The sequence below is a fragment of the Pseudomyrmex gracilis genome, unplaced genomic scaffold (assembly GCF_002006095.1).
Source record: "Pseudomyrmex gracilis isolate BER0280 unplaced genomic scaffold, ASM200609v1 scaffold_153, whole genome shotgun sequence".
NCBI classification, from domain to species: domain Eukaryota; kingdom Metazoa; phylum Arthropoda; class Insecta; order Hymenoptera; family Formicidae; genus Pseudomyrmex; species Pseudomyrmex gracilis.
The window spans coordinates 366,193-388,379 of NW_018020737.1; the positions used below are offsets into that span (position 1 = coordinate 366,193).

Sequence of the window (22,187 nt, forward strand, 5' to 3'; positions counted from 1 at the left end):
AAATTGCACAAAAACTCTTGAATTTGTTTTATAGCTGGCGTAATCTTCACACAAGAGGCTACGGAACCCTTAACAAACGTGGACGAGAGTAACGCCAATCAGTTCAATGAAGTGCACACGGCCGGAAGTCAGGAATACGTAAAAAATCCGCCGTCGAGTCCGCCGCCTTTAACTTCAAGCTTTCCACCGTGGCCTACGACCGACGAAACGATACGACAGACTGTGGCAAATGCTTTAGACGGAATCTTGCAACTGGACGATTTTGATTGGAATGACGAGCTGAGCGACACCAAGTCGCGAATGTACAGACAAGTAAGCGATGAAATAGAGCGATATCTTGGCGACATTCTTGAGCAGGCGAACGGTAACAAAGTGCCTGTGATCAAAGTGTACGATATCAATAAAGAAGGAGAAGTGAAATTCAGAATAAGTAATTCACCAATAGCGTCTCCAAAGGAGAGTCAGAAATACATTGAGAAAACTTTACGTAAGAATGGTAACATGATTGGACAGTATCATTTGAGCAGGTTACAAGTAGGAAATTTGATTGATCAATGTGAGTACAACAACAAGTGTACCGAAAAGTGTAAATACGATCACTCTACAAGTGAATTTTTATGTAGTTGTGAGCACGGGAAAATCTTGAGTCAAGATGGTAAGACTTGTGTAGATAATGATTTGAGTAACGTCGAAATAGATGACGTAATGACACACTCCACGGAGTCGAATCATGTTCAGGGTAGAAGCAGAGATCCAGCACAATCCGAACCTAGAAATCCCGTTTGGGATGATCCGAACTTCAAGACATTATTCAAGACGGAAACACCGAAAATTGAAAATGTTCCAGAAGCTGATCAGGAATCATCAACAACAAAAGACATGCATAATCTTGAAGATAATTCTCAATGGAATCGCGAACACTTACATCCTTCAATGGAAACTACTGAACCAGAACCTTCTGTTGAATTATCATCTACCACGATACGTTCATTTACTGTCCCGTTATTTGTATCAGAGCCTTCTGCCGAGCCAGAGCCTACTATTGAATCAGAGCCTTCTGCCGAACCAGAGCCTACTATTGAATCAGAGCCTGTGGCTGAACCAGAACCTACAGCTGAACCAGAACCTACAGCCGAACCAGAATCTACAGCTGAACCAGAACCTACAGCTAACCTGGAACCATCAGCGAAACCAGAGCCTGAATCAGAATCGGAATCATTAGCTGAACTAGAGCCTGCAACTGAACCAGAGCCAACAGCTACATCAAAATCTGTTAGTGTATCGGTTGCTTCGTCAGATTCTAGTACTCCGTCAGAACTTACTGCTGAGTCAGAGTCTACAACTATATCAGAATCTATTTCCGAACCTACTTCCGAACCCACTTTCAAATCCATTTCCAAATCAGAAATTTCTACTGAAGTTGCACCTATTGTTGAAGAAGAATCAGTAACTAAAGAAAAATTTACTACAGAACCAATACCTGTCACAGAACCAGTAAAAATTTCCAATGACATCAATGTGAAATCAGAAACAATACCGTATCTGATAACAACACAAATGAATTTGGAATCAAATACTGAAATATCCAATAAGCCAGAATTCGTTACTAAATCGACATCTAATGACGATAACGAATCATCAGTTACACAATTAACACTTTTAAATGACGCAGATACATTTGATGAAACCAAATCACTTATTGATTTGTCAAATGAAAATAACAGTTCTGAAACTAATGATTTTCCAACTACCACCATGAAGATTAATGAAACTTCAATAAATGACGATGCGTCATTGCAGGTGATACCTTTAATGGCCAAAAGTGATTCTACAGATGTGAATGATGAGATAACTAAAACGGAGTCAACGACATCGCAATCTTATATAAATAAAGATGAAATTAGCGAAAGCACAACTATCGAAGGCGATCTCACCACCTTAGATTATCGAGATTCGAAACAGAAAAGTGACCAAAATGTCACAGCGATCAAGTTTGAAAATGACGAAGAATCGAATACCGAACGAGTCACAGAAAGCTCCGATCTTCCGGAAAATAAAGAAAACAATTTCACTACGGAAATAAATCTTGACGAGAGTAATATCGAAAATAAAAACTTTTCGAACGAAGAACACGATCTAACAACCGAACAACAACCGAGCTCGGTTTCTGATCAGTCAGTTTCAACCACAATCGTACCTACTACCACACCAGTAGTCACATCAACAGAAGACAAAACAGAAATAACTACCAAATTCACGTTCAACAATGACAAATATTCTCACACGATAGAAATAAACGGAGTGAGTAAAAACGTAGAAATACATAATACTCCTATAATCTACGAGACTACGACACCAAAAGCCGCTTATATCGATACGTCCACTGAGCCGATATCTAGTCACAACGAAGAACACGTACCTCAAAACGCGTTACAAACCGAAATACAAAATTCCAACGAAAAAAACGTCATCGAACACATGCCAACGACGGTCTTTCCTAAAGTGCCCAAGAACTTTGCTCACAACGTAGAACCGCTGAAAGATCCTATCACGAAGAAGTCAATGGACGACGAACACATCATGATGATACCGAAGTCCGAGGAGATACATGCAAAAATTCCCGAACTTATTCCGGAACAAAGTTCGCAATCTACAAATGAGTCTCGGCAGGTAGAAAACTCGACGGTAGAATCGAACAACGGGGTGGTAATTAAAAGTTCGGATACGAAACAATTCGTTGAAGATACAATCTCGATCGCTACGGTGCGTAGTAATGATAACATCGATAACAACGTCACAACGCGTTTCGACGAAGTTCAGGAACATTCGACGAATCATCCGCTTCATCCGGCAATATTGCCGGAAAATTCGGTTCCTTCCGCAGTAAAATCTGACGCCAATGACGATCGTCTAGAAGATATGTCTCCTTTCTTACCGGATGTTAACAGGGAGAAAGAAAACGCGAAGAAAGCGCCACGTCTGGACAAGGACGAGCAGGATGTTCCCAATCCTTTCGAAACTCACATCGATGACGTTATAATGCACCGGCCGCTGATGTACGCGAACAATACGGAACGCGAAGTGAAAATAACCAAAGACTTATTGAACGATGTTAATTTACATACGAGCGACGAAAAGACGACAGACGTTACGGAGAAAACAACGGAGATTAAAGCGAATGTTAACGACACGAGCAACGATAATACCAGAGAAACCATACAGAACGATTTGGATAACGTCAGTGACGTTAACAATAATACCGAATCTGAACTTGAGAAAACAATGAAAGACGATAGTTCCGCGATATCAAACAGTAGTAACACAACGAAGGACACGATTGGAAACAATAATTTCTCTGAAGAGGATAGCGAGATATTAAGAGTAATTCCATTGGCGGATCCAACTTCTCAAATGAATAAAACATCGAATAAACCTGATGTTGGTTTGGGTACGAAAGAGCTGAAGGAAGAAGAAGAAGTAAAAGATTTCGCAATTAAAAACGGAGCAATCAATTCGGAAAAGCTGGAGGAGAACGCCGTGGAGGATCAGTACAACGACATTACGGATGAAAATTTGTCGAAGGAATATAAGAGCAAAATCATTTCCGCCAAAAATGTGGCGGAGCCAAAGAAAGCGGTTTTGAACGACATCGATATCGTTTCTTACAAAGACACGACGTCCTCTTTGACAAACGCGTTTGCGAAGGAAAGAAACGATACGAGCGAGCGAACGTCATCCGATGCGACGCAGAGTACGACGACCGAAAGAGCGGAAGGAATCTTGAACAATCAGACGGAAGACGTCAAGCTGACCACTCAAGAACCCGTGTTGCCCATAGAGATCCAACAAGAGATGTCGACGACAGTCGCCACGGACAAGGTCGAAGTTACCACGATGATCGACGAAGTCAAACAGCAAGATGCGAAACAAACAAACGTTGCACAACTCGACGACAAGGAAGTTACAGCGGCCCAAACAACTCAATCCACACTTGAGGCCAAGACCACAGCCCAAGTTCCGATTCTGCCCGAGGAACTGCAAACGACGGAAAACGATATGCTGGCAACGACAACGTCAGCGACGTTGAGCGAAGAAATGGAAACGAAACAGACAGTTGTCGCGAACGAAAAAGAGTCGTCAGAGAACAATAAAGACAAGACAACCAAGGAAGAAGACATTGTTATCGATACGTCAGAAAGAAGCATGGCGGCCACGACGGTGTACGAAAGTAACGTGAGCGTGGGATCCACTTGGAAAATGGAAGACGAGAACAGCAATGAACAGATCGGAACGACGACTCCCGGTTCGATGGACGACGCGAAGATAATCGGAACTACTCCAATGTCAACAACGGAAAAGGATATTGCGAGCGACGCAGTCACTACCACGGAAGACGTCAGACCGGTCACCGAAATGGTAGACGACACGCCCATGATCGAGTTCGATTACAGAAACCTATTCACCACAACTCCGAGATTGTTAACATTGATCGAGTCGGACGAACCGTCCGAGGAAGCGCTCACGGTTATACCGCTGGAGAAAAGCCAGGAAGGCAAGAAGAAATCGATCGACAAGAAGAGTTTCGACAAGTACAAGTACAAAAAAGAGAAGGATCTGAATCTGGAGAGTCAGGAAGAGGAGAATGTGCTAACAACGGAAAATCCTATAGGTTCCATTACCATCTCCCAAACGGAATCACCGATTATTTCCGTGCAAAATGACGAGGAGGTGATCGACAGCGCGGTGAGTTCCGAAATAGATCCCAATTTGCCCAAGTTCATTCTGGCTGACACGGAAGGCAACATCCTGCCCGCGTCAAAGATAAAAAACATCGAGAGCACCGATAAGAAAATCGATACGAAACCTAAGAATTATCCCAGCTTCATACCCGTGTCCGAGGATATAATCGAACCGATACCGGTCACGGAGCCTTACATGATGAAGCGAAATTACACTTATCCTGCGACCTCGTCGAGCGGAACGTCGAGCACGATTGCGAACGAAACGATCGAAGGTCGCGCGGACGACCCAGAAACCGATCTCTCTCACGGAAACGCGGGAGCGAAAGAGACGACCGAGCAACCTGTCACTTTCGTCTCGGATCAATCGTTCGGCGACGAGGAAACGAAAGTTGATCGCGTTACAAAAAACCCAACCACGATCCGGTTGACCGTGCGAACCACGCCGCTGAGCGTCGAGAGCACGACGATTGCCAGCAGTCTGTCGAAATGTACAACGGGCCAATTCCAGTGTGTGAACGGCACGTCCAGAGACGGCGCCTATTGCGTATCGTTGTCCGCTAAATGCGATTCCGAAAAGGATTGTTCCGACGGTTCGGACGAGGCGAACTGCGAGGGCTGTCCGGACAACTTCCGCTGCGCCAGCGGACAATGTCTCAAGAGGCATCTCGTGTGCAACAAGATCGCGGACTGCAACGACGGCAGTGACGAGCAAAACTGCGAGAACTGGGAGTGTCAGTCGGATGAGTTCAAGTGTCCAAGCGGTAAGTGCGCCGAGATTCTATATAAACGATTGAAAATTCGTATATTGTTGATGTCATTTCTGTCTGATTCTAAAAATATGGATGATTGCAGGAAAATGCATTCCGGCTCTGTGGCAGTGCAACGGTCGACCGGACTGCGACGATCATCGGGACGAGTACAACTGCGCCGAGAGCTGCGGAAACAACGAATATCTGTGTCCCACAGAGAAGTGGTGCATTCCGCAAACTTGGCACTGCAACGGAATCGCCGAGTGCGTAGACGGAGAGGACGAAAAGCTGTGCGATTGTTCGCTTGATCAGTTCAAGTGCCAAACAGGCGGATGCGTATCTCTTAATCAGGTTTGCGACGGCATCGAGAACTGTCCGGATTATTCGGACGAATGGAATTGTCTAAACCCCAATGTTACCGCGGGCAGAAATCTAACTAGCGCGGCAATTAATATCGATACCGACAACAACGATACGATAAGTGGATCGACTGACCGTGTGCCATTGTTGAAAATAAAGTGAGTAGCCTGAGCAAATACAAATTGCCAGATAAAAATACAAATACTCGTGCTCGTAATAATGGAGTTTTGTAAGTTAGATATTAAACAAGACTCTCAACTGCTATAATTGTGCCTTAGGCAATATAACGGCGATTATCAACTAGTCTGTTCGGACGGATGGAGCGAGGAGTTTAGCGATTCCTACTGTCGGACGTTGGGATTCGCCGGAGCCGAAACTACCGAGTCGTCCTCGTGGAATCAGACCGAAGACAATAGCATTCTAAGACTGAAAACGAATCCCGATCACCGGCAATCGCTAGTCACAAATCTGCAACAAGTAGATTTCTGCGTGTCAGGAAAAGTCGTGCGAGTTTCGTGCGAGGAGTTTGCGTGTGGTATGCACTACGCGTCGGAAGAACCGACCGCGAGATCGATCGACGGGAATCCGATCAGTGACGGACATTTGCCCAGCGTCGGTTTGTTGAAGGAGGAAAAGGACGGGGCCGCTTGTACGGCTAGTATAATCGGTCCTCTGCATGCTGTGGCCAGTTACTCTTGCATCTACAGGTGAACGAAATATTCCGAGAAAAATTTGCGAGATATTATCAATAAAGCTGCCGACTTTCTAATTCACATCGCAAAATACAAAAACGAATCTTTATAGACTCTTTCTAGATCATTCGGTAAAACTTTGTAATTGTAATTGTGCAGAAACAAGAAGAGGAGCAGATGGCAACTTTTCGCCGGGAACGATATGATGAAGGGATATCCTGTCAAAAATATCGTACCCTATCCTCAAGCAAAATATAATCAGTTCCTTTACAACAACGATATCGCTCTGATCGAATTAGAAGAGCCGTTAGCACTTTCCAGAAATATAAGCGCCGTGTGTCTTCCCAGACAATCTATCCAGGTATACTTTTGACACACACACATATATACCACGTATATATATATATATATATAATTTTTTTTAATTTAAACATCTTTCTTCAATAAATTGTTTATGATTATTAGCCGAGGCAAATCTGCGTAACGGCGGGATGGGGATTCCCCGTAAACGGGGAAGTGAACTTGCAACAGTATCACAAGTTCTTGTCTCTTCCGACATACGATTCCGCGAAATGTAACGCAACGAGTCTTTACGCAGGATTCATCACGGAACATGATATATGCGCAGATTTCACCGACACAGATAAAGGCTCTTGTTATGTAAGTTCGTAAAAAAAAAAATATCGACTCATTTATCACATTATTTGCAGAAAGAGACGCCGAAAGAATTTTGTTAATTAAAACATTTATATCTACTGTGTGATATGCGTGTATTTTTTTTTTTTTACTTTCAGAATGACGAAGGAGCGCCCTTGATGTGCGTCAGTGAGTCGCAGAGTGCGTCGGAGAGGTGGGAAATTCAGGGGTTACTAAGTCACCGTAGATGCTCGAGAGGTCCGGCAATTTATTCGAGCACGGAACCTGCGCTCTCGTGGCTGCGCGAAACAGTGCCAGCTTTGCGAACGCAAAGTTAAAATTCATTATTATCGTACAGATTTCCCCGAGATATATAAAAGAAGTCAGTATACTTTAAGATACATTGTATATTACAATGCAAAACTTGCGATGTTAATAAGTAAGAAAAAAAATCGTGATTGCGGAAGAAGTGCACAGCAGAACAAAAGTCTTACGTTAGATTTTTTTTTTTTATTTTTCTTTTCAATGCTTTAAAAAAAAAATAAAAAATAAAAAATAAACCAATTACACATTCGTATGCATATGTAATTTATATTTTCACGTTTTTTCTTCGAAATATTTTGTAACATTGATGTTCCTAATGCAAGTCGTTTTCTCCTCTCAAACATTTTTCTTCTATAAAAAATACTTAAAACAAAACAGAGATTGTAAGATGCGCAATTTATAAATTCTGTACGAGTCATCACACGAAGATATGCGTAAGAAAAAAAAAACCTCAAAGAGACGAAATTTATACTAACTTTTGTAATTAAGGAAATATTATGTAAATACTGTATAAAGTAACTTTTTATTATGAATAATATGACATAAGAAGTTTAGTAAAATGGGTCTCTTCAATTTATATACATTTTTTTTACGTGTAAAACATTGTGTTTGCTCATTACTACATTTATATTAGACGTGATCGTTTCCCTAATCGCAGTGAAAGGCAATTTTTTTTGTTGTGATATTTTGAATAATTCTCTGTAATGCGTTTCTCATATGCACTTAATTAAGAGACAATTTTAATTATTTTCATTCAGATTAAACGCGCAAGAGACCGATATACATATACATTCTGATTTATATATACAATCGACAGTTTTGTCTCAGAAATCCTGAACGAAGGATTTCTGAAACGAGAACAATGGATAGTATTAAGCATTAGATAGGATAAATGTATATATATATAAAATATATGACTATATTTTAATAAAAACGCATTATTACAGAAAGAGAGAGATTTCATCGATCAAGAGAGCATGTTCTTATATGCGTACTCTCCTTGATGAAATGCGTATTTTTATATTGCAAGTAAAATGTGGCAAATAAACGTATTTTAAACAAGCCTAGCACTTTCTCTCCTTACAAAATCTAATTGTTTTTAAAAAAATGTTTTGCTATACAATAAATAGATTTTAAAAAACTACTAAAATGAAAAATAACACAAAGAGCTACTAAAATAATTATATAACCTATGTACTAAAACGCGATATATAAATTAACATGAATACATTTAAATATTTACAGACACAAACTAACATCTTCAGTCATCTATTTGCTTTTTTGGTTTGGCCGCTACTTCAGCAGCTGTAACTGCGGCATTTAGAGTAAGCAATGATTCTGATATACTGTTTATGACCGCGTTGTACTTGGACAAGAGATCGCGCACGTGCGCATTTAACTCCTCGGAATCCTCGTAAGCTTTCAGATATGACAACGACAATTTGTTGAACGTGTTGTTTAGCTCAGGTACATTTTTTATACGTTCGGACTCCAATACAGGTGCGAGCTCTTGGACCTTGGTCAGCAGCTTGTAATTTTCCATGATTTCTGGCTCCATCGTCAGCAACAATTGTATTTTGGCACTCGCAGGCATATCGACGTCCTCGGAAAAGGGCTCCAAGTAGCTGTTTAACTCGGGAAACCGTTTGATAATCACGCTGGGATTTTCTCTACCCGACAATGCCGAGTAAAGAAGCGAATTGATATCCAGGAGACGATCGACGATAGGATTCTGCGGCGCGGAGTCGTCATCGTCGTCGTCGATATTCGCTGTTTTGCCGATCCCATACATCTGCTTCTCCAAATTCGCGATTCTGTCTTCCAGCAACTTGATGTTTGACATTTTTGAAACTAAAAATACAAAAACATGTATCTTCGCGCGCTCCTTTAAATAAAAAAAATGTGCCATAAAATATATATACAAATTAGTAGTAGTAGTAGTTCTTATCAATAATAAAGTTTAAGGAATACTTACTGTTGTGGAAATGCTGATGACGGAATTTGACAGAAGTTCTTGGAGGTTATGTTGAGATTACTTCGATCGTTCTCACTTGACACGCGCGTGTCTCACGTGACCGTTCGACCATTCGAGTCGCTTTGCGACTCTCGAATCTCAACAAGGCGCGGTAAATTTTACAAAAACACATAATCTCGTTCTTTTATTGAGAGAGATATTTTTATGACGCACGGAGCGTAAAGTTATATTTTTTTTGAGAAAGCAATCCACACACGCTCTTAAATCCTCGTCGTGTTTATGCGTAAAAAGAAAAATCATCGCGCTGTATAATTGTATCACCAAGGGCCGGTTGTTTCCACTTTCGGATAAACTATCGGATAATCTATCTAATGGTTACCCGATAGTTTACCTGAAAACGTGGAACACAATCGGCCCCATATCTGGCAAATGACCAGAACCAGAAAGATAAATTACACGGCACTCTCACGGTAAGTCGTACCTAACAGATAAATATGTATAGAAATAAAAACCAGTGGAAGATGCGCTCAAGTCAAGTTCTTATCCTATAGATAATAATCTGTCGAGTAAGCTTCTCCTCCTGTAGATAATAACCTGTCGAGATTTATCGAAAGGTAGAACAATCGGCACTTAGTTTCTGGTCATTTACCGGATAAATAAATTTTATCGACGCGTGAAACAACGCAAATCAGGGTTTTAACCTTTAGATAAATAGATTACACCCGATGCTTTATCTGAAAAATTTTATCTGAAAGTGAAACAATTAGCCCTAAAGTGAAGTGTTATAAATAACGTACATTAACACACACACACAACAAGTTATGAGACGTAACATTGTCACTGAATGTAAAAGACGCTTAACGAAACTAAATGATGTGACAACGGCAGTCAAGAGCAAACGCAATCTCTTTAGAAATAAACAATTGTTTTCGGAGATAAATTTCGAATCGACATTAAATAATTATGATAAATTTCAAGCATTTCTATATAAATATATTTCTGGAGCAAATAGATTTCACTTCACTCACCGTTGGCAGAAATTTCTGATTTTTTCTTTTTGTTCCAGCGTGTTTTTTTATTTCGAAAAGAAACTCCTTCCGGTTTTTTTTCCACAATAGAACCGACCATTTTGAGCTCGCGACCTTTCCAGATTATTTACAAGAGAACCGGCCATTTTGAGCGGTTTCCTTTGCTCGCTCTACTTCTCTCTTTTCTGTTTACACGATGCGGATTCTACTTACGCGGTTTTGCAGTTCTATTTTCCCCGTTTACGCGGTCACGTTCTTTTCTTCGTAAACCAAGCGATACGATGAAAAAATGTTACTTATTTTTTAACGAGAAACGTGTGCAACCGCGCGCGAGTGCAGCGACCGTCTGCGCGACGCGCGAACTTGCATCGACTCTCGAACATTTGTCGTTAACTTCACGCGATACCACAAACTGTACATAGAGAATTGTATAGTTTATCGCAAATAATTTGCACACTTCTTCAATATCATTTATCCTCGCAAAGTAAACATTCATTCTATTTATCTGTAATTTGTAGTTAAATAGTTGCTAATATTCTATTACAAAGTTCTACTTTTTTCTCTTTCTTTAAAATTTACTAAAAAAAAAATAGTAATTGTACTATTATATTTAATACGCATAGTTGTGTAAGGACTAGGAATCGCACATGATATGTAAATTGTGAATAAAGTATACATAATCGCATATAATCTAATTTTCCGACTTAGACACTAAAAATGAATAGACACTACTTATAAATGCACCTTTGTTTAATTATATAATTAAAACACGTATAAGTATACATACACAATAGACAAAATATATATAAAATTAGTGAATATAATACTGTAATATAATACTATAAGTTATTACAGTCTTATAACAGTTTCAGGTATACCGCGTTATAAATCTTTGTTCAATTGCTACTGAGCCTCTCGATAAATATGTACTGTCAAATGTACATCACATTGCGAAGACAATAACATCAGCGTACCTAATATATTAAAAAGGACCCACCACCCACACTATTATAAATCTTTATCTTTAACAAGACAAGTCTTTGGATCTCAGGTAAAATAAATTAACAGCCATTAAAATGTCACAACTCCGTTAATAGAACAAGAAGGTAGAAAATGGCCAATCACAGGCACAATTTGAGAGAGTAGTGAGAGTATTTAAAAATCCTACGCGTAAAGATCGTCCTACGTTAGTCGCAAGAAGCAAACGCAAGTCGCAGATCTTGCAGAATTGATTAATCGCATTGATCAAATTATTTAACATAATTAGGTTCATTCCGCAAAATCTGACTTGCGCTTGCGTCTTGTGGCTAATATACAATGATCTTAAAAAACGTGTTATTTAATAATACTACTATTTATCTGCGCGCCAAATATTTATCCGCATACAAGCGTGCTAAGAAAAAAGTAGCCGTCAATCTTCCTCCTTGTTCGTACATACACTTTTAAAATATTGATTACATATAAACAACCATAGTTTTTATCATATTTTCAAAGTATCTTATAAAAATAACGTATATGTTCGTATTATAAAAATTATATATTCTAAATATTTTTAAATTAAAATAGTATAATATGGGATTATTAACAAGATGTATATAAGGCCCTACGAGCCATTCGCAGGATGTTTGAGTAGAAACTGTACGTGTATATATATACATACACATGTAACGAATTCAACTTGTAAATTTTTACAAGTGAGCGTTTTTTGAGTTGAACAAACATCCTGCGAATGGCTCGTAGGGCCTTATATACATCTTGTTAATAGAGCCTTAAGTCATAATTGTTTATAATATAAACAAAAGTTCCTAAAAGTAAGCAAGATAGATATAAAACGCCTATAAATTTAACCAATAATCTTGATGACCAAACAGATGCAAACCAAGAACAGGTTTGCATCTTGGTTTGCATCTGTTTAGTCATCGAGATTATTGGTTAAATTTATAGGCGTTTTATATCTATCTTGCTTACTTTTAGGAACTTTTGTTTGACAAGTTTCTGTAACGATCACGCAATTGTTTGCATTTTAAAAGCAGTTGTAATCTGTCTCGTTCTTCCTTTGCTGCTTTCAACTCGCAGCAGGTTGAAATCAATAATGCTATGTCATCTTTTTTTTCTTTTAATGCCGTTTCCAGAGGAGTTAAGCCGAAATCATCGCGCATATTTGTGTCGGCACCATGTAGAATGAGAAGACGAATCATAGCCTTAAAGTCTCTGCAATAAAAAAGTACAAGTTGAAGCATGTGATAATTTTGTTACAAGACTCTTTGTAACATGAGATACTTTGTATATGAAACTTTATAATCTAAGATCATACCTAAAAACAGCATAATGAAGAGGAGTTCGACCTAAATGATCTCGACAATTAGGTGTCGTTCCAGAATGAAGCACATCTCTCATTAAACTGGTGTCATTATAATCAATGGCAATATTTATTAATTTTGACTCGCCTTCCATCAAAAACCAGTATTTTATTGGTTTGTGGTCACATACTACATCGTATGATACACCTTTTCTATATCGTAAGTATATTGCTGCATGAAAAAAATAATTACTATTTAGTAGTATTCAACATATTTGTACATTCAATTTTTATTTGAAAATAAAAGAACTAATTGTACTTCAAGTAACCGTAATATAAAGAAAAATTAGTAACACTTATTTTCATTTCAATAAAAACTTTGTTCAAACAATATCATTCAAATAAATATATTTACCTTGTCTCATTATAACACAAGCACAATCGTCTGATAGTAGTTTATTAAGCTTGAAGCTTGCTGCCCACTCACTTTTGGGTTTCTTCTAAAATAACAATTTTGGTTTTTTATTTCAATTTTTATATCATTTATCATACATTCTTCATTAAACAATTGCTAACTTTTCATTAACATTAAAGTTTTAAATTCTCTTTTCAATTATATATATGTTAGTAACATACATCTACATTTAATTTATTAGACATTTAATTTATTAGAGAATTTATAAAACAAAAACGCTGACAATAAAATATTACATACAGAGACTGGAAAGATTTATAGGATATTCAATTTTTTTTTTAATTGTGTTTTCTTCTGTATAATTTTACATATATTGAAATAATCTTAACTCTGCCTACAGACCTCAAAAATGTACTTACGAGTAAGACAGACTAGGTCTGACCTATGCAATTTTAACTCTTCGCCTGCAGACATGAGTCTTTTAGACTTACTCAAAAATGGCAAATCGACTTTTCTAGAAAAAGTTAGTGTTTTTTTAAACGCAAGTATCTTCAAAACTACTAAAGATTTTTTCACTTTAGTTTTTTTATCAACGCAGAATTGTTCAAACTTTTAATTCAAGAAAACAAAATTGAAAAAAATATTAATTTTTCGCGGAGATATCCGATTTTAAAGTCGCATGGGTCTCACAAACCAAGTCTGTCTTACTGAGGTTTGTAGGCAAAAGATTAAAGATATCTCATCTCTTAAATCTTAAGCTGGAGTGACGGCCATTGCTACGTCGCCTAGCGTGCCAAACAACACCATAGTCGTATTCATAATCAGATTTTATATTTAAGATCGTCTTAAGTTTGTTTTCAGATAACGTAGTAATTGTATAAGCTGCGGAGCATCTGAAAATATACTTAAAACGATTTTATAAATACAAGATTCGACCATGATTACCGGGCCATGTAAAAATTTGGTGTGGCAAAGGCATTGTTGACAAAACAAGAACATATTTAGCAACACATAAAAGATATTCTTTTTGAATTAATAAAAAAATTTGGTAAAAAAAGAATCTGTCTGTATAAAATTTTTTAATTTGAAAAGAGAACAAAACAAAAGTTAGAAAACAAAAGATAGCTTCTGATAACAAGATAGCTAAAAAAATATAAAAAATTGTATCTGAATTATTTATTTGTTTCATGTAAATACAAATTAATAAATATTATATAATTATGTATAAATAATATGTATAAATATTGTATAAGTTAAATATTTGAGTACTGTTTCAGTAATATAGTAATTACCACTACAAATTCGACCTGGCCAAAACTAGCAAATCATTTAAATCATTTTATTAATAGATTTTTCAAAGTTGTGACACATAAGTTTTTTCTTTTTTTTAAAAAAAACAACCATCCGTGTTTTTCATTTTTATATTGAAGATCTGTAGTTAAATGTTTTTTTTTCATTGCACATGCCACAGGAAGATTAACAAAATACGATAAAGAAAAGTAACGGAACATTTTTAAGAGTACAAGTAACTACTAGCTTTCACTAACAAACAACCGATTAAAAGTTAACTTATACTTGGCAATGAGCGCATTAAATCGTTTCTCACATAAAAGTTGCATATTTCATATAATATTAGAATCATATTCGTATTAATTTGAACAGGCACGCTGAATGATGTCATACGACCGACGCGGTTTGAACGAAAATTCATCGAAAATCGGACCGGCACGGAACGTGTTAATAAGTCTTATCAATTTCAAGACATTTGTATGAAACTCGTGGTTTTAGCGCCATATCTACAAAAGGAACAACTACCTTAAGCATTTAAGATTAAAAATATTCAACAAACTAGCATTTTCTATTGTGTTAATTATTGGTCGTTTTCAGATGAGATTTTCTCCTATTTATAAAAGAAGTATATAAAAAATGAATTCTCTACTTTACAAAAGAATGAGCGTTTTGTTGTTTAAATAGGCTAACGTTAAAAATTTTTCTTCTACAAATTTCATCTTATGAATGCAACGTACCTTTTTAGATAAATTCAGTGGGAGAGTTCTCTTGCGCTTCTTCCCATCTATGATATCACTATCACTATCAGTATCTTGACTACTATACAAAAATTGTTTTTGTATAGTAGGCCAACCCATGATTCAGACTTTTTTTTCTTAGATTCAATTCAATTCAATTCAATCAATGTAATGGCCAGTAGGCACAGATGAAACCAATGCACCAGGACTCTTTTATACGCTTCTTTTTTGCGCGTTCTTCTTTGCAATTATGGCTCTACAGACCTACTCTGTTAGTCTATACGTCAGTTTGTGTCTAAATGTAAATTATTTGTTGAAGACGAACTTGTGTGGAACATCAAATTCTTTCTAAAAAATCTTCTGTGTCACTGAGCACTTGTAACCGTTGGCTCGGTCGCCGTTACTTCTCTTATAGACGCACAGGAAATGCCGCACAACTGTTGAACATAGATCGGAAATGTTCGCACCATGTGGTCAGCAAATAGAAAAAAACACAGACGGAACGCACACAGACGAACAGCCGTGTACGTGTGCGCTCAGCGCTTCAGCGAGTGGCTAATCGCTTGTGTGCGTATCCCTTCCACTTGCTGCAGGAAGTGTTTCCGATCTGACATCTATGTAGCTATGTACTATTGTAGCATAGAAAAACGTGTTCATCAAACACGTGTTTTCATTCAGGTTCAGTCGGTTAGGTTAGGTTAGGTTAGTCGAAAAGTTAGATAGGGTGCGTTCAGACAACTCAACAGTTGCACAACGGTTGAAAGATAATCACTTCTGATTGGATCATACTTTTGGAACCGAATCAGATTTTGAAGAATAGTTCTATCATAAGTGATGATCTCTCAACCGTTGAGTTGTCTGAACGCACCCATTAACTTAAGTCACCGAAGTTATATTATGTTTTGAATAACATAATAAATTTCGGTGAATTAAAATTATGTCAAGATATAATAATAATTGTAAAGTTTTATTACGTCAAGACATGATAAAAATTTGACGACTTAAAAAATATATGCTCTCAGTGCTAGCCTCAGTTGCTTGATCTTCCTCGACACTTGGGTCTTGTTCCGTTATTACTGGCAGTATTGAACAATCTATAGGAATACGTAACGTGAACCTATAAATTTTCAGTACTGCCAGTAGTCTAGTTTCCACCGAAGCATTGGGTGCGTTCAGACAACTCAACGGTTGAGAGATCATCACTTATGATAGGATTATTCTTCAAAATCTAAAGCGGTTCCAAAAGTATGATCCAATCAGAAGTGATTATCTCTCAACCGTTGTGCAACTGTTGAGTTGTCTGAACGCACCCATTAATTCACACCTAATGCGACGTAGAATCAAATTCAAGTCGATGGAAACCTGTCAAATTGTGCTGATTTCACTTTCGCTTCGATCTACAAGTACTCTACTTACAATGGAAACGGAGCACTAAATTTGATCAGTACCGGGCTGTGTTCAGTTAAGCAAGATGGAACGAACTAATGNAGGAAATGCAGGAAATACAGGACTTGGAACTAATGAAACTAAAGGGTCGTCTACAATTGAGAGTTGTAGGCCGTAATAGTAAGAAATTGACCAATCACAGATAAAGTACAGAAGAATAATCGATTGTGATTTGTCAATTTCTTACTGTTACGGCCTACAACTCTCCATTGTAGACGACCCTTTAGTTTCATTAGTTCCAATTCCTGTATTTCCTGCATTTCCTCCATTAGTTCGTTCCATCTTGCTTAACTGAACACAGCCCCGGAGTGAAACCGAATTGAGGGTTTCGGTGGAAACTAGACCAGTAATAACGGAACAGGGGGTTGGACTCGTGCATATAGAACTGTATAGAACAAAAGAGAATGGGTGCGTTCAGACAACTCAACGGTTGAGAGATCATCACTTATGATAGGACTATTCTTCAAAATCCGTTTGGGTTCCAAAAGTATGATCCAATCAGAAGTGATTATCTCTCAACCGTTGTGCAACTGTTGAGTTGTCTGAACGCACCCAATCGCATGTTGTGCTTTACCGCGCATTTCAATATGTTCAAACTCGAGCAATCACGAGTAAGTTCCAATTGGCGCAACAATCGCTAGCGTAGGTCGAGTTTACAATATTCCGTTGCATTGGTCACTTTACCAAACATAACCAATGCGATTGGACAATGTGGACGCGACCTATGTTTGCAATTGGTGCAAGCGACAAGAAACACCGAAACTTTCTCCGTGACCGACGCGCAACTCGAGGCGGAAGAACTCGACTTCTATCATTCAAATCGGTAGGTAGTTTTCACTATTTTTGTCATTTTTCACGTAACTAATTGTGATATGCATGTACCACAAAGTGTCGGACGTTTGAAACAACAAGTATTTAGTACCGCACACGCGTCGAAAACGATGCAAGGCTGTCAAAGTGTTTCGCGCGCAGTAGCATTTCCAAGAACACGTTAGAGCATTTCCAAGAATGGCCAGCTCAAGTACGTTTCTTTTCTAATTGTTTTGTTATTTCTTCGCGTTTGTTACTATCTAGCGCGCGAATATCGGTAGTTCGCGAAAATTAATACATGTCGCAAAATGTACGGGTGTACGCATTGAGACAAGTTTTATCGCCCAAGTAGAGCTTGCCGTCCGTCCTCTTTTCCCTGAACACCGTCTTTTTCTTGGAAATGCCGAAGACGGGTGGATTTTCCAAAGACGTCCGGGGTGATTTATGCTCGTCCATCGGTGTTTCAGGGAATCTTGTTGTAAATATTTTACTTTATTTCTCTCGCGTTGCTCTGAGGTTGGATAGCTATCCGTCCTCTTTCTTTCCCGGACATCTGATGGCAATCCTAATCGCAAGTGATAACGAAGCATTACAATCAATTATGGCGCGGCCATTTTCTTGTCAGTAATATTACGAATTCCATATTACGTCTTGACTATGAATTCAATTCATATATTGAAAATTCATACTCTTTTTGTAAATGTTTTCTGTATTATAGTTTTTATACAGTAGAGAAACAAAAAGTTACATATACATATAAATGTTTACATATTGAATTAATTGCAATAAATATGTTTACATATTTTACAGAGTCCAGAATTAGAAGGCAGTGTAGGACGTATCAAAACAGTTCGTACAATCTGTAAACAAGAAAATGCATTATAAATGTAGAATGACTTGCAATTGAAAAACTATGAACCATGGCTTTTTTACCCGACTTATTTCTTACAATTGGAACGTGATTCCGGGAAGAAGGTACGTTTACATTCATTTATTTTGGTAATCAAGTTTTTATTTGTTTATATTTATGTAGATTTTTCTATTAGCTGGCTGAAAGAAGAAAAGTGCAACAAGTGCAATGATCTGATTTCAAGTGATACTGTGGATCTTTTTAAGAGGAAGAGAATCTTAAATCGGTAAGCTGAAAACAAATTTTCTGCGATTGTAGTTCACGGTTTACGACAATGGATATTTATTGATGAATAAACGCGACGAACGTTCGAATCCGCAACAATTATTAGCCGCACTAGTGTATGACACTAATGTTTTAGATTTTAAAGGACTATAAAATGAGACGGTCGTTAAACCGGGAATGACTTCCGTTCAAAAGAAGGTGGAAATTTGTTCGCGAGATAAATCAGAGACATTGCTTAGTAAACGTAACAATAAATATAAATTTGAGTATAAATTTTACTATTAAAGCAATATCGATCAGATCTAAAATGAGAAGAATAGAAATTTAAAAAGTTTGTTAACATGTTAAAATATTATGCAACATAATATTACCACGTTGTTTATGTTAAACATATATAAAGTATGGAATGGCCATTAAATATGAAATTAAATATGAAATTTCCTCTTTTATGCTTTTTCAGAACGCTGGAAATTGAAAATATATGAATAATTTAATAGAATTACACAATAAGACGCCTGTATGGAATGATGACATAATCATATGTGCTAAACTTTCATGGACGAGTAATTTAGGCATCTGTAAAAAATTTTCAAGTTGTTCATGATGGTAAGACAATGGATGGGAATATTTAAATATTTCTATTTTATATGCTATATTTATATATAACTGAGAAATATCATTCAGCCTCTATCGATTCATATATTTACTAATTTATTAAATTTAACTTATACTGATGAAATGTAATCTAATTTCAGTGGACTATATTGTAATGTGCAGTTTTGTCGAGTCTTTGAGGATGTTTTTACAATGGATTTCCTCTTTGTACAATCCAAGCCATTGTTTTGAGTAGTTTCGACAATAAATTAGTCTGTGGATAACAACAAGGCCGATTGATCGTGAACAATCGAGTAAGTATTATGTGTACTTGTTTCCAAATTATATTACTTTAAGTAGTTACCTTTCTAATGAACAATCAGTAGGGATTACCTGATATCACTCTGATTCGGGTACAAAACGGTATCAAACTGTTACAAAAACTTGATCGCATGAAATGAGAAGTGATATATGTACGTGTTCACTTTTCTGTACTTTATCATAACACGAATATATTTACAAATATTTTAGATTTATTTTTATCATTCAATTTTTATTTGGTTTTTTGTGATAATAAAATATATTTAAATTATCATTGTTATATTACGGGAAAGTGCAAAAAAATTCTTAAAACATTAGTTGTTATATAGCCTACAAATAGATATAATTTTATTACAGTGTTTTTCGTATGTTCTAAAGCATCACAGTTAGTCGTTTTATTATCGATAATATAAAATTTCAAAGAACGTAACTATAATTCTTATAAAAAGAAAACTGTTCTTTTTTTTTCTGTGTTATATTAATATATAAAAATTACCACAAAGATATAATAAAATCTATTCACATGTTTTATGTAATAAAAAATATATGCTAAGAAATATATTAATTGAAAGAGTAATGAACAAAATTTTGCGCCTCTTGTTACACGATATTTTTTTGTTATGATTACATGTATATGTTTATTTCTTTAATAATTAACAGTGTTCTAGTAATAATTTGTACATTTATAGAGTTTAGAAAGAAGCACATGTATAAAAATCTATGATCAATTTATTATTTTTTATTATCATGTGAAGAGATGTGTAATTTGTGTCAGAAAATTCTGAAAAAGGTGAAACACATGAAAGCCTGAAAATATTACTATATTAAGCATTAACTTTTATCGTTGAATGTTTCCAATGAAAATCCAATATTAATTAAGAAACTTTTTTAAGTGACTTTTGTTTTATTATCAATACGGAGATGTTTCCCAAAAAATTACATAAAATTCTTATGTGTGTATTATTTATAATTTTTCTGAATATTACATGTTTTTATATATTTTATATTATTTTTTATATTATTTGCAGCATGCGTAAAGAATTAATTAAAGATTTTGGTAGTTTATAGACTAAGTTAATTACGTACATACACAAGACACAAGATGTCATCTTAAAAGCAATCAGGATGCATCTTATGCTAGTTAAATGATTGCTACGCAATTATTATGTGCACTATTTAAATAATTTTTATTATGAACACTTAAGTGTAGATTTATACATGTAATCATAACAAAACAAATATCGTGTAACAAGAGGTGCAAAATTTTTTTGTTCATTACTCTTTCAATTAATATATTTCTTAGCATATATTTTATTACATAAAAAAAAAGAGATCATATTATCGTTATGTAAATATATTAGATGAAGTATAAATATATGTATATATGTTGGCACTTTGCCGCACACTTCGATACGTTCGAATTCAAACAATCATGAATAACTTCCACTTGGCGCAACGATCGCGAGCGTAGGTCGGGTTCACAATATTCTGTTGCATTGGTCAATATATCCCAAACACAACCAATGCGATTGGACAATGTGGACGCGACCTACGCTCGCGATCGTTGCGCCAAGTGGAACTTATTCGTGATTGCCCGAATTCAAACGTATTGAGGTGCGCAGCAAGCGCTTAGCAACAACCGTTGCAAGTACCAAAAGTAATCTGCAACGGTCTTCCTCTGTAACGGTTGCGCTCTTGGAGCGGATCTTTTCCCATTCAAATCAGGTAATTTTTGCTAGTTTTTTGTTTTGTATGTAAATATCTGCGATATGCATGTGTTACAAATTGTCGGGTGTTCGAAGCAATTAGTAATTAATATCGCATACGCGCTGAAAAACGATAATGACGAATTGGTGATAGTGACGATAGTGAGTGTTTCGCGCAAAATGGCCGGCGCAAGTAGATACGTTTGAATTGTTTCGTTATTTTCGCGTTTATTATCATCTCGCGCGCGAACATCAGTATTTCGCGATTATCAGTGTATGTCGCAAAGTGACGGGTGTACGCATTTATACAGAAATTGTATCGCAAGCGATAATTGACGAGCATTACAGTCAATCGTGACGCGGCCGTTCGCCGAGCGAATTGAGTGATTTACAGGAGCAAAAGTGCGATAGAATAGATAAATCTCTCCTCAAATTACTAACTATTAATGTGAAATAATAAAATTATTTATAAAACTTATATATTTTTCTTCTTTTTTTCAAGTACTGAGCAAGAGTGAAAGAAGTAAACTGAAGTAAAGGAGTAAGAAAAAGAAAGACTAGCGACGCGATGCGCCAGGATCTATCATCATTCTCCTTTCTNGGATATCGCACCTCAAAGTTACGAGGTTCGTTTTTCGAATAAACTAACAATAATTTCCACACCGCAACGAACGTTTTACGTATTGAAATAAATACTATTTTATTAGATAAAAATATTTTAATGCACTTTTTACTAGTATTTCATATTTTTATAGTTATTTATAACCAAATATTAATTTTTTTAAATATTATTTTCTGTTTTTAGATAGTGCAAAAAGAAAATGCATAATTTGTTATCGTTGAAGCTGTTGAATGGATTCTTATCCATTGTATAATGTATCACGACCTTTATAACTTGCTTTTTTTATGATTGTTATTGATTTTGTTT

At 36.5% G+C, this 22,187-nt stretch overlaps 3 protein-coding genes and 1 pseudogene across 6 annotated transcripts in view; 2 read left to right on the forward strand and 2 right to left on the reverse strand.

Moving 5' to 3' along the window:
- Window positions 1-8,660, forward strand: part of LOC109857261 (fap1 adhesin-like) — a 39,792-nt gene extending 31,132 nt beyond the window's left edge. For all 3 annotated transcript variants that reach the window (XM_020433412.1, XM_020433413.1, XM_020433414.1), the window contains 6 exons: window positions 35-5,503; window positions 5,595-6,009; window positions 6,130-6,558; window positions 6,703-6,904; window positions 7,009-7,203; window positions 7,338-8,660. In XM_020433412.1, coding sequence (XP_020289001.1) covers window positions 35-5,503; window positions 5,595-6,009; window positions 6,130-6,558; window positions 6,703-6,904; window positions 7,009-7,203; window positions 7,338-7,517 — 6,890 coding nt within the window. In that variant the 3' untranslated portion in view covers window positions 7,518-8,660. The remainder of the gene's footprint in view (window positions 1-34; window positions 5,504-5,594; window positions 6,010-6,129; window positions 6,559-6,702; window positions 6,905-7,008; window positions 7,204-7,337) is intronic.
- An 11-nt stretch (window positions 8,661-8,671) lies between these two features.
- On the reverse strand, window positions 8,672-9,563 carry LOC109857265 (dynactin subunit 3-like). Its single transcript, XM_020433419.1, has 2 exons — window positions 9,479-9,563; window positions 8,672-9,354 (listed from the first exon to the last, which is right to left on the reverse strand). Exon 2 carries the CDS (start codon window positions 9,344-9,346, stop codon window positions 8,765-8,767), a length of 582 nt encoding a protein of 193 aa, XP_020289008.1. The 5' UTR covers window positions 9,347-9,354; window positions 9,479-9,563; the 3' UTR covers window positions 8,672-8,764.
- A 2,897-nt stretch (window positions 9,564-12,460) lies between these two features.
- LOC109857269 (NF-kappa-B inhibitor delta-like) lies at window positions 12,461-15,711 on the reverse strand. Of its 2 annotated transcripts, none has more exons than XM_020433430.1 (4): window positions 15,248-15,711; window positions 13,221-13,302; window positions 12,821-13,037; window positions 12,461-12,717 (listed from the first exon to the last, which is right to left on the reverse strand). In XM_020433430.1, the coding sequence occupies exons 1-4, from the start codon at window positions 15,365-15,367 to the stop codon at window positions 12,477-12,479; spliced, it is 660 nt and encodes a 219-aa protein (XP_020289019.1). In that variant the 5' UTR covers window positions 15,368-15,711; the 3' UTR covers window positions 12,461-12,476. The 2 variants fall into 2 exon arrangements, with proteins under 2 accessions (XP_020289019.1, XP_020289018.1); XM_020433429.1 differs by having other exon boundaries at window positions 13,221-13,305.
- Window positions 15,712-17,280: 1,569 nt separating this feature from the next.
- Window positions 17,281-22,180, forward strand: LOC109857275 (annotated as a pseudogene).
- The last annotated feature ends 7 nt before the right edge of the window (window positions 22,181-22,187 follow it).

Excerpts from the sequence above, each read along its gene's own strand:
- LOC109857269 (XM_020433429.1), bottom strand. The coding sequence starts at position 15,367 with ATGGGTTGGCCTACTATACAAAAACAATTTTTGTATAGTAGTCAAGAT. Across the intron at positions 13,306-15,247 it reads CACTGAATTTATCTAAAAAG|AAGAAACCCAAAAGTGAGTG; the intron begins GTACGTTGCATT and ends TTGTTATTTTAG. Across the intron at positions 12,718-12,820 it reads CTTCATTATGCTGTTTTTAG|AGACTTTAAGGCTATGATTC; the intron begins GTATGATCTTAG and ends TTTTTATTGCAG.
- LOC109857265 (XM_020433419.1), bottom strand. The coding sequence starts at position 9,346 with ATGTCAAACATCAAGTTGCTGGAAGACAGAATCGCGAATTTGGAGAAG.